This window comes from Eublepharis macularius, chromosome 5 (assembly GCF_028583425.1).
Source record: "Eublepharis macularius isolate TG4126 chromosome 5, MPM_Emac_v1.0, whole genome shotgun sequence".
In the NCBI taxonomy this organism is placed as follows: domain Eukaryota; kingdom Metazoa; phylum Chordata; class Lepidosauria; order Squamata; family Eublepharidae; genus Eublepharis; species Eublepharis macularius.
The window spans coordinates 41,130,682-41,145,855 of NC_072794.1; the positions used below are offsets into that span (position 1 = coordinate 41,130,682).

The 15,174-nt window shown below is 39.5% G+C and overlaps 1 protein-coding gene across 1 annotated transcript in view; it reads right to left on the reverse strand.

Annotated features, from left to right (window-relative positions):
- Positions 1–586: 586 nt before the first annotated feature.
- ASPM (assembly factor for spindle microtubules) overlaps positions 587–15,174 on the reverse strand; it is a 40,684-nt gene continuing 26,096 nt past the window's right edge. The window contains exons 14-25 of the mRNA XM_054981461.1: positions 14,389–14,593; positions 14,154–14,299; positions 13,945–14,067; positions 13,663–13,797; positions 7,372–11,379; positions 6,327–6,476; positions 5,943–6,113; positions 4,760–4,952; positions 3,127–3,281; positions 2,203–2,379; positions 997–1,169; positions 587–915 (exon numbers count right to left, since the gene is read on the reverse strand). Coding sequence (XP_054837436.1) covers positions 810–915; positions 997–1,169; positions 2,203–2,379; positions 3,127–3,281; positions 4,760–4,952; positions 5,943–6,113; positions 6,327–6,476; positions 7,372–11,379; positions 13,663–13,797; positions 13,945–14,067; positions 14,154–14,299; positions 14,389–14,593 — 5,742 coding nt within the window. The 3' untranslated portion in view covers positions 587–809. The remainder of the gene's footprint in view (positions 916–996; positions 1,170–2,202; positions 2,380–3,126; positions 3,282–4,759; positions 4,953–5,942; positions 6,114–6,326; positions 6,477–7,371; positions 11,380–13,662; positions 13,798–13,944; positions 14,068–14,153; positions 14,300–14,388; positions 14,594–15,174) is intronic.

Below are 15,174 nucleotides of genomic sequence, written 5' to 3' on the forward strand. Positions count from 1 at the left end.
GTTCCACATTCATACCTAGTAATTTGGAATACCATAATATGAATCATCTTGATCTTTGTCCCCAGTGGCCCTTCCTAGATCTTTTCTAGTTCCTTCCAAGTCTCAACATCCAGATTTCTTGCTTGTAGTCTCTCTTTTGGTTGATGATTGAGCCAAGAAATAGAAAATCTTGAAGAAGTTCCATTTCTTCACTGTCAACCATTTATCAAATTTTTAAAAATGTGATGACAAATACGTTGCCTGATGCTGAAGGATCAGAGACAAAATTAGACATCATGAACTCTGAAAACAAGCTGCATATAAATTCCCAGCATCACACAGAAGAGTTAAGGGTTCCAATTTCATCTTATATGGAATGGCCAATTTGGGGGTTGCCATAGTAGCATCTGAAATCAGCCAAATCTTTAGGAAGAAAGCGCACACACTAAAACTTCAAGGAGTTGTTTTTCTGCAATGGGCAACCCAGTTTGCAAAAATGGCCCATGCTGATATTCTGTCTGCCTTGGTAACCTCAAAAATTACAGGCTCCATACTCCTAAATAAACCACAACACACAAACTCCTCAGTCAGTATTGTATTAATGATCTTTAAAGTGTTGCATTATACTGTATACAACAGCAATCTAAAAAAGTATACATTATACATTTGTTAATTTTTGTAAGAAATTTTTTAAAAAATGTTTCATACAAAATATTAAAGTATGCCAATCAGGATATATACAGAAACAAACATATATAGCTGCAGACAAGTAAAACTGTCATGATCACTACTGAATCGATTTTTTTTTAATCAGACACAATATCCACCTATCAGTAGCAGGAAATTCCAAATGTATCCATCACCATTTGAATTGCTTGCAGTGGATCAACAATTTCTTGCATATTATCTTTTCTCAACACCCAGTCTGGCCTTTGTCTGTAGGATGAAACAAGAATTCTTTAAGTGCAAGTGAAAATTTTAAGAACAACTTTAGATCACAATCGTTTAATGCCTTACCTAGAAACTACTTTTGTTCTTACAGGAGTGACTGGAACAGAGCAGTGACCATTTCTGAATGCACTTGTCTTTTGCTTGGCAAGCACTCTTTGGGCATCCATTTGATGTTTACGAGAGGTTAGTTTAAACAGGCTTTGAAGACGAGCTATCACTCGAGGATTGCGTCGGATTTCCTAAAAAAGCCACCATTTTTGTTGAAAAACAGAACTGTAAAATCTTAAGAATTAAAAGAAATACAAATATACTGCACTTTTATTAATTGTTTTTTGAATTTCTCCAGACTATGCGGACCACCTCTTCTGTATGCATAATGCACAGAAGCGGCACAATATTAGCTCAGAGATATCATAATACCCAAAAACCACACTCCAAATTTTTCACCCCCCAAAAGCTATCAGTTTCTTAAGTGAGAGACCAGCGGCTGAATCAGGGGTCAATTTCTAAGGGCACTATTTAGTATCTAAACCTGCAAACCGCATCATTCCATGGAAAAGCAGTTACTGTCTCACAAGGCCCAAGGAACTTCTCAGCTCCCTCTTCAGTTTCTACACTCTTAATTCTATTTGGCACTAGAAAAGCTGAAGCCCTCACAAAGCCTAGCAGAATGATGACTGATTTGTAGGAACTTGTCTGGTTTTAAAACTCAGTCTCTCCATTGGAGGGGAACACAAGCTAATAGTAAATGGGAATACTAACTTGTGACTTTGCCAGTGAAAAAGAACAGCATGCACAGAATCTCAGAGATGATCCAAACCTGGGAGTACAAATACTTCCCAAGTAAAAAAATCATTTATTCCAAAGCCCACATCTTTAGCCTAATCAGCTCTCACATTACAGTGAGAGCTGTATTTTACACACTCAAGTCCAGGCAAAAGAAAAGAGAAATAAACAATTGTCCCTTTGAAGGGAAAACATGGATCTGATCCTGAAGTTTAGTAGATATTTGAGATACTAGTGCACTACCTGATTGATAAATGCAATCTCTGTAGAAATATGTAATATGATCTCCTGCGGCTTGATAGAGATCCTTCACATTGTCCTACAAGATGAAATGCAATTTGCACAGATTGGCTTTACATTACCTGCAAAATCAGTATACCTAAGAGTTGCTGTGCTGGATGTTTCTAATGTCTTCCTCGCTACCCCGAAGACAATTTAAGAAGCAAGTCAGCTCTGTTAACATAAGGAAAGAGGCATCGCACTTACAAATGCACTTGCTGAATCCTTTGAAAGAAGAGCCAACAGGCAACAGGTCTTGGTAAAAATGTTCCCAGCTCTCTCTGAAACTTTGTCTCCAGGTCTCTCACGGTACATCTGAAGTAGTTCCAACAACGTATCTACTGAATTTTCCACTGCATAAACAGCTTGAGTTGTCTTCTCATACTTGAAAAGAAACACACCACTCATTTACAGTACATCCTTAAGAGTCTCGCCTTTGAGCTACACAGGCATGACAACGAGAGCCACTGGACATGCAGATGCAAATCATTTTTACAGTATGTAGAAAGACTATGTCTAGTTACTGTTATCTATGATAAAAGAGCCCCACCCCACACTGTGTAAAAGGTCAATATAGGCAGCATAAGCAAAAGACCACTTGGCTTAGTCTGCTTGTGATTTTAGACAACAGCTTGACTTCTGAAGACTAAAGTTCACTTGTGTTCATTTTTACATAATAAATCATATGCTCACATATGAAGCCAATATTTAAGTGAACTGCCAAGCCTATAAGTTTGCAAAGAATGACTAGAAAAGTGTGAGTTTAGACTAGTAGGCTTGATTTCAATATCAAACTGAAAAACTTTCTTACTGTTTACAAGACAAGTTTGATCCAATGGAGAATTTCTGCTAAGTATTTTGGGGGGCATTTGGGGCTGCTGGCAGAAGGGAACAGTGAAAAAGTCCTGTTCTGCAAGAGGAAATTCTTCCAGGCACATACATGCTTTATGGAACTCCAGCCAATGATTCCACCATTGATATAAATTTTAATTGTCTCAAAGCCATGATGAAATAGATAGCTTCATCCAAAAATTGAGGAAAATGAAATGTGTATCATTGCGTTGAAGCAAAAATATTTACAATACAAACTGATTATAAAAAGAGGGAATTCTCAACAAAGTATACCAATACCTTTGATAAATTAAGCAGGATTTGAACTGAGTATCTGATAACATCCATACTAGGGACACTGCGGTTGCAGCTCCGAATCAATGTAAAAATAGTGGGGACTGCTTCCGTTTGGGCCATATTCTCACAGCAAACAGGAGATAATCTGGTTACAACCTCTGAGGAAGGAAAACAAGCAACTATGACCAACATGTTCTCCAAAAATCAACAGTGAGAATATGTTAGAAAAATAAATTGGTATCAATATATGCTAGGGGCTCTCTGTGATATTTAGGCAAAGAAAGCATGATCACATCCAATATAAACCTGGGCAATATATTTCACACAAAAAAGCCTTTACTCCCACACTTTTGATCCTAGACCGCAGCAGCCACCCATTCCTAGCTGCAGCAGTTCCTTGTACAACAGATAGAAGAAAACAGATAGAAGAAAACACACTTCCTGTGTTTGGATTACCGGTTTCAGCAGCTTTTTAACATTTACCTTCACTAGTCGAATCACAAATTCTTCTCCAGCAGAGTGGATAACTGAGCTGAAGAACTCTTCCTCTCCTCTCTCCCTAATCCAATTTGCCTGTTTTGGAGGCTGACATACACAGCAGGTTGACAGACAGAAAGAGGGAAGAATCTCTTAACACCCCCCCACCCCGCCCGAAAAACTTGATGTAGGCACTTGTAGCTCCAAGGGTCAACAAATCTTGTGTCAACCATCCTAGGAACTACATTACTCATGGTGTCAGCCAAGAGAGGATTTGAAGCACATGTAAAATGGGACAAGAGTCAGCTACCTGTTGCAACAGCAGCTAACCTGTATTAAAAGTAGGTGCACGCAGGAGTTCTGGGAATCAAATAGTGCTCCTTGTATCTTCAGAGACACAATAGGCTTTTCAAGCTAAATTGCAAGCTCAGAAGTCCTTAGTTTGAGAGTAGGAAGAATGGCTGTTTTTCCAAGACCAGTTTTAAAGCAACTTGGCAGGGAGGAAGCCATGTCTACAAGGAATTGGCTCAGCTCTCAATTCATAACCCTGGAATGGATCCAGTCAGCAAATTCTGAAGCTTTTCTTCAACTTAAGAAGTCTTCCTCTTCTGTTGAGAACCACTTAAGTCGACAAAAGGCTTCAAACTTTGCTGAGCAGAATGGCTGGATCCATCCTTATGTGCTCAATGGTAGGGAGATACAGGCATCTCCCACGAACCCTTCAGCTCACACTAGAAAAACACTTATCAGCAACCTGCCATATTCAATCAATTCTCAACTTGCAACCCCAAACCAGAATTTAATTTACCTTCAGAAGATATAATTTATTTCTTGAGCCTGCAATTTAATTATATTCTCTGTAACAATGAATACTCTGAGCTTTTGGCCCAATTCAGTGCCGAGAAGCTCCTGATGACAAACAATCCTAGAATGAAGAATCTAATTAAGTTACTGGTTTTACGCTTTTAAGTTGGAAGTGGAACACATGTGTTCGTCATAAGGTACCAATAATGAGTTTCATAAAGTATTTAATTTCTGGTGCTTTACCAAGTAAAATGAGAGGCTATTTTTTTTGCAATTAATATATACCAAATCAGAGAAACTGGTAGCTTATATATTGCTATATTGGAAATGATTTTACAAGTTACGTATTACTAACCCAGGTCTTTTAAAGCTGCTAGAATGTATGAAAAATGTCTGTATTTTAGAAGGCGATCAATGGCAAAAGCAGTTCTATTACACAGCTTCATCTCTTCTTTGCTTTCTTTATTGGCCATCACCAAACTATCTCGTAGAGCTCTAGTTTCATCAGTATCAGTCTTCTTCCTCCACGAATACCCTCGCCACAAAGCCTACAAACAAAGAATTCATTCATTAAAGAGAGGGAATATCTGGGAAAGCACATGGAAATAATTTCAGTGTTAACCACCCAGCAACTTCTGAAAGTGATCTCATGGTCACAGGATTATGGAATGAAGCACAGGCTTATAGAATAAAGCAGGTTATTCACATAAAGTTTCAGGGATGATACTTCAGTAAAGAGGAGACAACCTTTTTGTTGACAAAAGGCACTTCACAAACTAGAGCTACTACCTGGATCAGGGGGAGCAGAATTATAGCAATCCCCCTCCACAGTTGTGTTCTCCCTATGTATGCTTCCCCCCCCCTCACAGCTAGGCATAGCTATACCCATGGTCTGACTTGGTATAAAGTAGCTTCATGTACTCATGGCAGAATGAAGTGCTGCTTTTCCTCTTACTCGTTTTCCTGGGCCACCACATGTTTCAGCAAGTGAACCACACATACTCATGTTCCCTTCAGAGTGGAAAGCCATGGCAGAACCTGGAGACAGAAAAGGCGTCTTGGCCCCAGCAGCTGCACAGCACTGATGGGCAGCTGAGCTTGAGGCTCATTCTAGCCTCATCAGCTGTTTTGTTCTGATGGGCAGGTGACCCCCCCTCCAGTTCTGAACAAATAATGGAGCCAGTGTGCCCGGACTCAGGGGTGCCTAGATCCATCAGCTGTTCAGCACCTTTCCAATCAGTGCCAAACAGCTGATGGGGCCAGGATGCACCTAGAGGGCTCGAATGCAGGTTCCATCAGCTGTTTTGAGGGAGACTCTCCCCCTGATCAGCACGAATCAGTGCCAAACAACTGATGGAGCCAGGATACACGTGGAGTCAAGAGCTCCATCCTCTAAGCATCTACAGCATCATTTTTCATGCTCCAAAGATTAATTTATTTACCCGAAGGGGGGGGGGAAACATGTATATGCAAGTAACAAAATAAAAAGTTTTCATCATCATTCTATGGCACAAAGAGAAGCATTTCTATTTATTTACCTGAAATTTAGTAATTCCGTTATTTAGGGTCTTTTGGCTCATGCCTTTCTGGACTTTGCCTGAACTTGCATTCTTATACTTCATCCATTTCCTCACCATTCTCTGAATTTTAACAATTTTCTCAAGATATTGTAGGAATTCCCTCCTCTGTACTTTTGCACGATACCATCTCTGTTTAAAACAAACAGAAAGGACAAAAAAGCAACTTTTTCATCTTGCTACAGGTGAACACATCTTTTAAGAGTTTAACAAAAGATTTATATGGATGTTTGAACTTCAGCACAAGCTTCAGCAACATAATCTATAGAGACATGATCAAGCGTTTTTGTGTACAAAAGTGAATGCATTTAATGGAAGGAATGTCTTTTGTTCCCCAAAACTAACCTGAATATATAAAACAGATGCGAGTTGCATCTGTTCTTGCTTCCGGAGAAGATGAATTCGGAAAGCTTTCTGAATTTTAACAGCAGCAAGATGATGATATGCAAAAGCTATAAAACGAAGTAGAGAACTTTGCTGATTCTGTTCTAATATCTAGAGGGGAAAGTGAAATAAATTAGTGCTCTCCAAAGATATTCAAACCAGAGAGACAGTTCAGTTTTAGGATGGCCTTTCAGCATATTCAAATCTATGAAAACTTTGAAAACTTCAGCAGAAAGTATTTTCTATTACACTGTCTCTCTGTCAAAGACTACACAGAAACACTGAAAACAGGCTTCATGGGAAAGACCACTCAACACCCAGAATAGTTATTAGTGCAGCAATCAACAGCCCCACCTCAAACCCACCTCACGTAACTATCAACATACACTCAACACAAGCTACAAGTTTTTCCAGCGGCTTTCATTTCTGCTTCCTACTCAGCAGAACAGTTTGGTTATGAGCCAACTAAAGTTAAATATTTTTAAAAGTCCTTAAATTTAATAGGAAAAAAATCTGCTCTTTGCTTCAATACAGAAATTGATTTGACATATTTTTAAGATATCAGAAAAAACAGGAAAATAATTTGGTTGGGAAAGTCACAGATGAATTTTCAGGTACAGAACTGGGCCCAGCGGGACATATTATCGTTCCGCCGGGCCTGTAAGACAGAGCTGTTCCGCCAGGCATTTGGTGATTGAAGGGGGCGGTGCCATGTCGGCCTCCCACCTTTGGGGTGGGGAAGGTTCTCCCCACCACTGCACCTTGTTAATTTGTTTTATTATTTGTATATTGATTATAGTTTTTGTTTTTATCGATTTTAACTGTTCACCGCCCAGAGCCCCTGGGGATGGGCGGTATATAAATTGAATAAATAAATAAATAAATAATTGTTACAATTGCCCCATAAGCATCTATATGTCCAACATGGATTTTAACAGTGAGTTATGTATCAACATATACTATTGTAACTGGCAGCAATTAGTGCTAGAGCAATAGTGATAAATACCTGCATTTTTGCTGCACTTTTTATTCGGCAGACTCTTCTGCGTTCAAGGAATCCTCTCACAGTCGCTTGTACAACAATGATGCTCCTCAGAGTTTGTACGTAAACTCTTCGTTGATGTTGCATGGCCAAGAAAGACCGAAAATACCTTTGTATTACAATAGCAGCTTTCCTGTATTTCTGGTACTGCACTCTGGCTTTATTTGCCCGGTACAGAGCCTGTAATGTAATAGCTGCAGTTCTGTATTGAGTCATCTTGTCATCCACAGCCATGTGAAAGCAAGGCTGAACATTCCTTACTGTATGTATTTCTTTTGCCTTTCTACATGCTACCATTCCACGATAAGCAGACTGAATAGTTATTGCAGCCCAGCATAGCTGTTTATAGCGTTTACGCTGCACACGCATACGGTAAAAAGACTGAATTACACTTGCAGAGACATGCATGTGATGCAGTTCTTGCCTCCCTCTCATACCTCTGTAAGAGGCCTGAATCACCACTGCAGCCTTCCAAATCACAAGGTATACCTTTCGCTGATGTTTTCCTTTTAGGTATGCTCGGTAGTAATTTTGTATGGTGGCAGCAGCATGCTGCAGTCTCTGGTAAGAAAGCCTTTCCTGATGCACTCTAAATTCTGCCTGAATTACTCTTGCTGCAGAATGCATGCGCCGAACTTTTCTTCTTACTTTAAAACCTCTGTAGAAAGACTGAATACAAATAACTGCTGTGCGAAGGCAAAGGTATTCTTGAGCTTGCCTTCTTGACAAAATCAGGGCTCTGTATCGTCTCTGAAGGATGACAGCAGCCGCTTGATAAGCAAGGTATTTTCTACGGTGTCTCCACATTTTAAAACTCCTTTGAAGCACAACGGCAGCATGATGCCTTCCCTGTAGCCTTGCTTTCATGTTGTAAGAAGCCATCGGAACACTAGCAGCAGTTCTCTCAGCGGAGGAGTACAGATGCATTGCCATTGTGCTAAGCTGATTAGTTCTGAATCTCTTCTGTATAATTATGGCTGCCCATTGCAGCTTCCTGAAGGAACAACGTTGCCTGTGCATGCGAAAGTGACTCTGGATGATTGCTGCAGCAATATGCCATTTCTTTAAGGCGCGTCGCATTTTCATTCCTCTGTAGGCTGCCTGAAAGATTAAAGCAGAGTGGCGCTGCCTTAAATATAGTTCTCTAGTGTTTTTAGCTTTTCTGTATGCTCTATAGTGTTGTTGTATTACAACAGAAGCAAGCTTCATAGCTCTGTAATGATTTCGTGCTATACGCATTCTAGAGCTTGCTTGGATAGTGGTGGCAGCCGCATGCATTTTCTTCACACGTTCCCTAGCCAACATGCCTCTGAAGGTTGACTGCACAATGATGGCAGCTTTACGGACGCAAAGGTACTCACCACGCTTCTGTTTTGCTAGTACTGTACCTCGATATTTCCTCTGAATTGTCACAGTAGCTGCCTTTACAGAAATGAAACTTTGCCGTTGACGAAAAGCTCTAAATCGCCTTTGAATGGTGGTGGCAGCCACATGCATTTTTTTCAAATGGTGTCTCTCTTTCATGCCTCTGAATTTGGACTGAATTTGGAGGGTAGCAATCTTTATCTGTCTGTATTTTTGCACCTGAACATTTCGGTCTTTGCAACCACGATACCATTGCTGGATCACTTTTGTCGCTGCAACTAATTGTTGAAAAGATTTCCGCTGCTTGTACATTCGATAAAAGGACTGAATACAAACTGCAGACTGGTGCAAAGTTTTTTGCTCTTGTCTAATCTTCATGCCTCTGTAGGCAGACTGAAGGATAAGGGATGCCTTTTTTAACTCCAAGTACTTTGTCTGTTCCTGTCTTCTTCGGCAAAGAGCTCTATATCTTACCTGAATGATAGACGTTGCCAGTTTCAATGTCTGGTATCTAGAGTAAACTTGATGCATCTTAAACACTGTTTGGATACAGACAGCGGCACGATGCATGTGTTGGACTTTTCGCCTAGTTCTCATACCTCTGTAAACTGCCTGGATTTTAACAGCTGCTTCCTTTAATGCAAGGTATTCCTGCCTTTGGCAGTTGGCTAGAACAACAGCACAATACCGCCTTTGAACCAATATAGCAGCTTGTCTTAAACTTTTGAACTTTGCTCGAATTACGTGCATCTTATAATAGGACTGTATGATTACTGCACTCTGGTGTTGTCTTTTTATATGCGCTCTGACCACACTACCTCTCCAAGCTGCCTGAAGTTGAATGATGCAGGTACGGAGTAGAACATATGCCTGTCGTTGCTCTCTACCAGAAATTATAGCTCTGTAATGCCGCTGAAGTGTTAGAGCAGCATTTCTCATCATTGTGAACTTTTTCAGAGCTATATACTTTCTAAAAGCAGACTGGATAACAGTCACAGCAGCATGCTGCTTCTGAATCTGTTTCCTTACTAGCCAGCCACGGGAAGCTGCCTGCAAGGTGATAATGGCTGCTTTTGTCCTTAAGAAACTTTTTCGGATTTGGGATGTTGCCTTGTAAGCCCTATACCTTCTCTGAATCATGAGGGAAGCTTGAACCATGGCTTGGTATTTCTTTCGTGCAGCATGAGCCCTAAAAGCTGCTTGGATCTTGCGTGCAGCTTCATTTTCAAGTTGAAGTGTTTTTCGTAGTATATAGCCCCTGCAGGCTGCTTGCAAACAGATAGTCGCCTTTTTGATTTGCAAGAAGATCTGCCTCTGACAGGTTCTCTCTCTGTAGGCACGATAGTGTAACTGGATAACAGCAGAAGCTCTACACAGGCTCAGATAGTGTTGCCTCTCTCTCTTCATTCTGTATTGGGCTTGAAGTACAATTGCAGCCTCTTGCCGTCTCTTTACCCATTTTCTAGTGTGATTTCCTCGTACAACAGCTTGGACTATTACACAAGCTCTTCTCAGTTTTGCATATTCTTCTTTCAACTGAAAGGCATGCTTCTGGGAACGGTACCTTCGCTGGACATATATGGCTGCTTCTCTTAATGTACAGTAGTATCTACGTGCTTGCCTCATCTTTACAAAAGCCTGAATTTTGACAGCGGCAAGTTTTAAGTTTAGAAATCTTTTCCGGACAATATAAGCACGAAAACTGGATTGAATTTTTATTACAGATTTCAGCACATTGACCTTCATCCTAGCTTGTCTTGCTCTGAATGCAGATTGTAAAATGACAGCAGCACAGCGTAACTTCTGGTAAGCAGAAACTGCTTTTTTACAAGCTATATATGCTCTGTATCGGGCCTGAATAGCAGAGGCAGCATCCTTAATCGCTTGGTATCTTTTCAGCTGCTGTTGTTTTCTAACATAGGACTGTACTACAATAACAGAGTGTTTCACATGTAGAAACCTTAGCCTCTCTTGTCTCATTCTCCAAAATGACTGAATGATGCAAGCTGCTTTCATCTGTTGAACTAATAAGCGAGCTTTCATTCCCCTAAAAGCAGACTGAAGAACTACTACTGCTTCACGTTTCTGCAGATACATTTCCCTTTCAGTTTTTCCCAGTCTGTAAGCTCTGTAATACTTCTGAATAGTCAATATCGTGGCTCTCTCTTGCTGGTAAATGAATTTAGCTAGAATGCATCTAAAACAGGCTTGTATCTTGATAACACTTTGCCTAACATACAAGTAACTATTTCGGATTCTGATCATCCTGTACCATGATTGAATCACAACAGCAGCTCTTGCTTTTTTTGCTAGTTCTAACTCTTGCAACATCATCTCGGCATCCATTTTCTGCTTCATTTTGTAGCCTTTCCATCTTCTAAATGCAGACTGAATCACAAATGCTGACGATTTCAACTTTTGATAACTTCGGTAATCATTTTTTGCCCTTAATGAAGCCCGCCAGTGCCTTTGAATGGTGAGAGCAGCCGAGAGAACCTTTTTATAAGCAGAATGTGAATGCAACATTCTTATCCTTGCTTGCATGAGGATTGTATTATACTGCAGCTGCTGATACTTTCTTCTGGCACAATATCTTCTCCAGTATTTCTAGGAGGGAAAACATAATTATCAATTATTTCAATTCAAACATACTTTTAGCATCAAACAGATAATTAAGATAATGTGATACACAACTGAATCAATTTCTTTTCTGATAGATCAAGATGGGTAGCAATGTTAGTCTGTCTGTAGCAGCAGAAAAGAACAAGAGTCCAGTAGCACCTATAAGACCAACAAAATTTGTGGTAGGGTATGAGCTTTCGTGAGCCACAGTATCTGAAGAGGTGAGCTGCGGCTCACAAAAGCTCATACGCTACCACAAAGTGCTACTGGACTCTTGCTCATTTCTTTTCTGCTAAGGATTTAGGAATTTTTAAAAATATATATTTTTTATACCAGAAAGATAGGTTCAACTCCATCTCTAACGTTCTCATTCCAAGCCATTACAAAGGCTAAGAACTTTTCAATAAACTTATCTGATTGAATACTCAAATGTCCAATGCTTCTATATCAGTATATTAATTCGGATACATGAGCTAATTTTCAGATTAAAACTAACCAATCATTTATAAAAAGGAGCTTCTCGTAATTTCTAGCATGCAATTCATTGTCTTGCAGCTATAATCAAGCAGACTATTAATTCCACATCTGTAACACAAATGCTGGACGTTAGATAAAGAGAAGAGTGCAAAGGTATATCCAAGTAAATCTAGAAGACCTAGAATCTGAACTTTCTTATAAGAGTTACAAGATTCTTTCTACAAGCAAAGGCTAAGTATCCAAGTGGTAAACCCCACATTTTACTTGATATTGAAGTTTCAAGATTCAGAGTAGAAATTCCAACTCCAAGCAATCCAGCTAGATGAAAAATTTGTGTGTGCATTATTTGCTATTAAGTAGCTTCCAACATGGTGACCCTACAAATTAACAGCTTCCAAAATGTCCTGTCATTGACAGCCTTGCTCAGGTCTTGCAAAAGGAAGTGTGGCTTCCCTTACCAAGTCAATCCATCTTTCTCTTTCCCTACAGTCTTCAACTTTTTTTAGCATTACTGTTTTTACCAGTGAATTTTATCTTCTCATGATGTGATCAAAGTACAATAACCTCAGTTTCATCATTTTCGCTTCTAGGGAGAATTCAGACTTGATTTGATCTAGAACCCATTTATTTGCCTTTTTGTTTGTCTATGGTATCCATAAAACTTTCTTCCAACACCACATTTCAAATTAATCAATTTTTTCCTATCAGCTTTCAGTTATTCAACTTGTACTTCCATACATAATAATGGGGAATACCAGAGTGTGGCCCTTCCTTACACTTATGGATTTTTTCTAGTTCCTTCATGGCTGTCATTTCAAGTTGCAATCTCCTGATTTCTTGGTTGCAATCTCTTTTTTGGCTGATGATTGAACCAAGGAACAGAAAATCTTTTAACAATCAGTTTCTTCACTGTCAACCTTAAAATTGTGTAATTCCTTATTAGTCTTTCTTTTGTCTTCTTGATGTTCAGCTATATTCATGTTTTGGTGCTTTCTCCTTTAATCTTCCATCAGTAGCCATTTCAAACCTTCACTATTTTCTGCCAGTATCGTTGTGTCATCTGCATATCTCAATGTTCCTTCCACCAATGTTTACTCCACATTCATCTAAATTTAATCCACCTATCCGTATATATGCTGAACATAGATTGAACAGATAGGGAGACAAATCTGTAATATGATCGCTAGGGCCTCTTCCCTTTCTGAATCCAGCTTGAACTTCTGGCATTTTATTCCATATATGGTGAGAAGCTTTATTGTAAAAAAACAAAGCTTCATTTTGAGCATCATGTTGCTTATGTGGGAAATTAATGTGACGGTTTGATAGTTACCACAGTCGTGATGTCTTTTTTTGGGAATTAGAATGTAGATTGAACTGCAGGCCACTATTTTGTTTTCCATATTTGTTGGCTTATTCTTGTTAAGATTTTGATGGATTTGGATTCTGTACTTTGAAATAGCTCTATTGATACCCCATCTACTCCTGGTGATTTGTTTCTCCCAATTGCTTTGAGTGCAGCTTTCATTTCCCTTTCTAAAACTGTGGGTTCTTCATCAAAAGAGACCACCTTACATAAGCTTTCCAACTGGTGTCTCTTCCAAATATCTTACACTTCTTACCTCAATGTGTCATGCAACTTGAGCGTATTTTCGAGATCTATTATATACCAAAAATAAGATTCTGATTTTTCTTTTCTGCATTAGCATCTTGTACCATCCAACCAGAGTTAGCACCCTGTCTTTCCAGAACATAAGAGCTAATGTGACCAAGTGGTTTCATGTGCAGAATTACCTGAATTACTATAGAAGATACTCTTTCAGCTTCTTCTTGCTTTGTCGTTTTTAATTTCTGAAGTTCCCTCTGAGCCAAATACCTTTTCCAGTGCTTTTGAATTATGATTGTTGCATTCAAGGTTTGCTTGATGTTCTAGTAAGAGAGAAAAAAATATGGTAGACTGAACTGTCTTCTTCCTAGAGATTCAATTTCTGCTGCTAAATGCAAAATGCACCTGCTAAATGCAAAATCTGCTGCTAAATGCAAAAGGGCAAAATGCAAAAGGCACCTGAAACGTACCTGAGCTAGTTTTTTTTTCAGCCTGTGTTCCCTCCATGCAGACTGAATACATCGAGCTGCTCGAATCTCTTTACAAAGATCTAGAAGCCGTGAACACAGGAATGACACGTAAGTGATAACCACCTAGATAACAGAAATATACAGAAACTTAGTATTTTTTTTTTACAATGGAATGAAGTGATGATGAATTTCAAATGCATGCTCATCACCTTCTCATCAGGTATTGTATTAGACATATCTACATGGTGAATCATAGCTGGAACACCACCAAGGTCTGAAACTGCAGTATTAATCAGCTGGAAGTTTTTTCTCTCATTGTCCAAAAGTTCTTTATAGAGTGCCGAAGTGGTTACAGCTGCATTAAAGGAGAAGAAGGATTGTATCTGTTCAATCAGATACAATAGATCATTGCAATTTATTAGAAGCATCATTTAACAAACCTACCTTGCCCAAAAGTTCCATTCAACAGAGTCAGAGAATCGTCAGACTCAGAGGAAAAATTCTGTGTCAGTGTACCACTATTGGTGCATTCCACTGTTTGGGTTGTATGCTGAGATATGGCTTCCAAAGGCATATAACATGGATGATAATGATGAATCAAATAACACAGTACTCTTCCATCTGAGAAGGATACTGTGAAGTTCTCCACCTGGTTAAAACAAAAAAACACAGAATAATGCAAGTTTTTATTGCTGCAAATCATGTGTTGACAGAAGTTAGTTCTCGACAATTATCATTGACCAAGGTTCCATAATGCCCACTCTCCTGCCTATCTCCCCCCAACACCATAAAAACACCTAGAAGGAAAAATGCCTCATGACATATTAAAGAACTTTAAAGTAGCACGGATGTTTTTCCCACCTGCTTTTGACAGGTAACTTGGCCAGCCAACTACATCAACATGAAATCTCTAGGAAAACTGAGTGTGTTATGTGCCACCGAGTCGCTTCCGACATATGGCCTCTTGTTATCAGCCAGCTCTGCCAGATAGCCCCTAGGAAGCTGGCCTGCTTGTCTTACTGCTGCCTAGGATGAGTCTGTGACTCAGGACCCCACCAAACACGAGGGCTGTTGCCACGGCATTCTCAATAGGGTGGGGTTTGGTTGCTAAGGATTCCTCTGTGTAGGGGGCAGGATAGAGCAATAAGAGTATCTCGTACATTAGATTAACCAGAAACTGGAGGAATGGAGGAAAATGAAATGTTTACTGTACTATTAGCTACGTCCTTT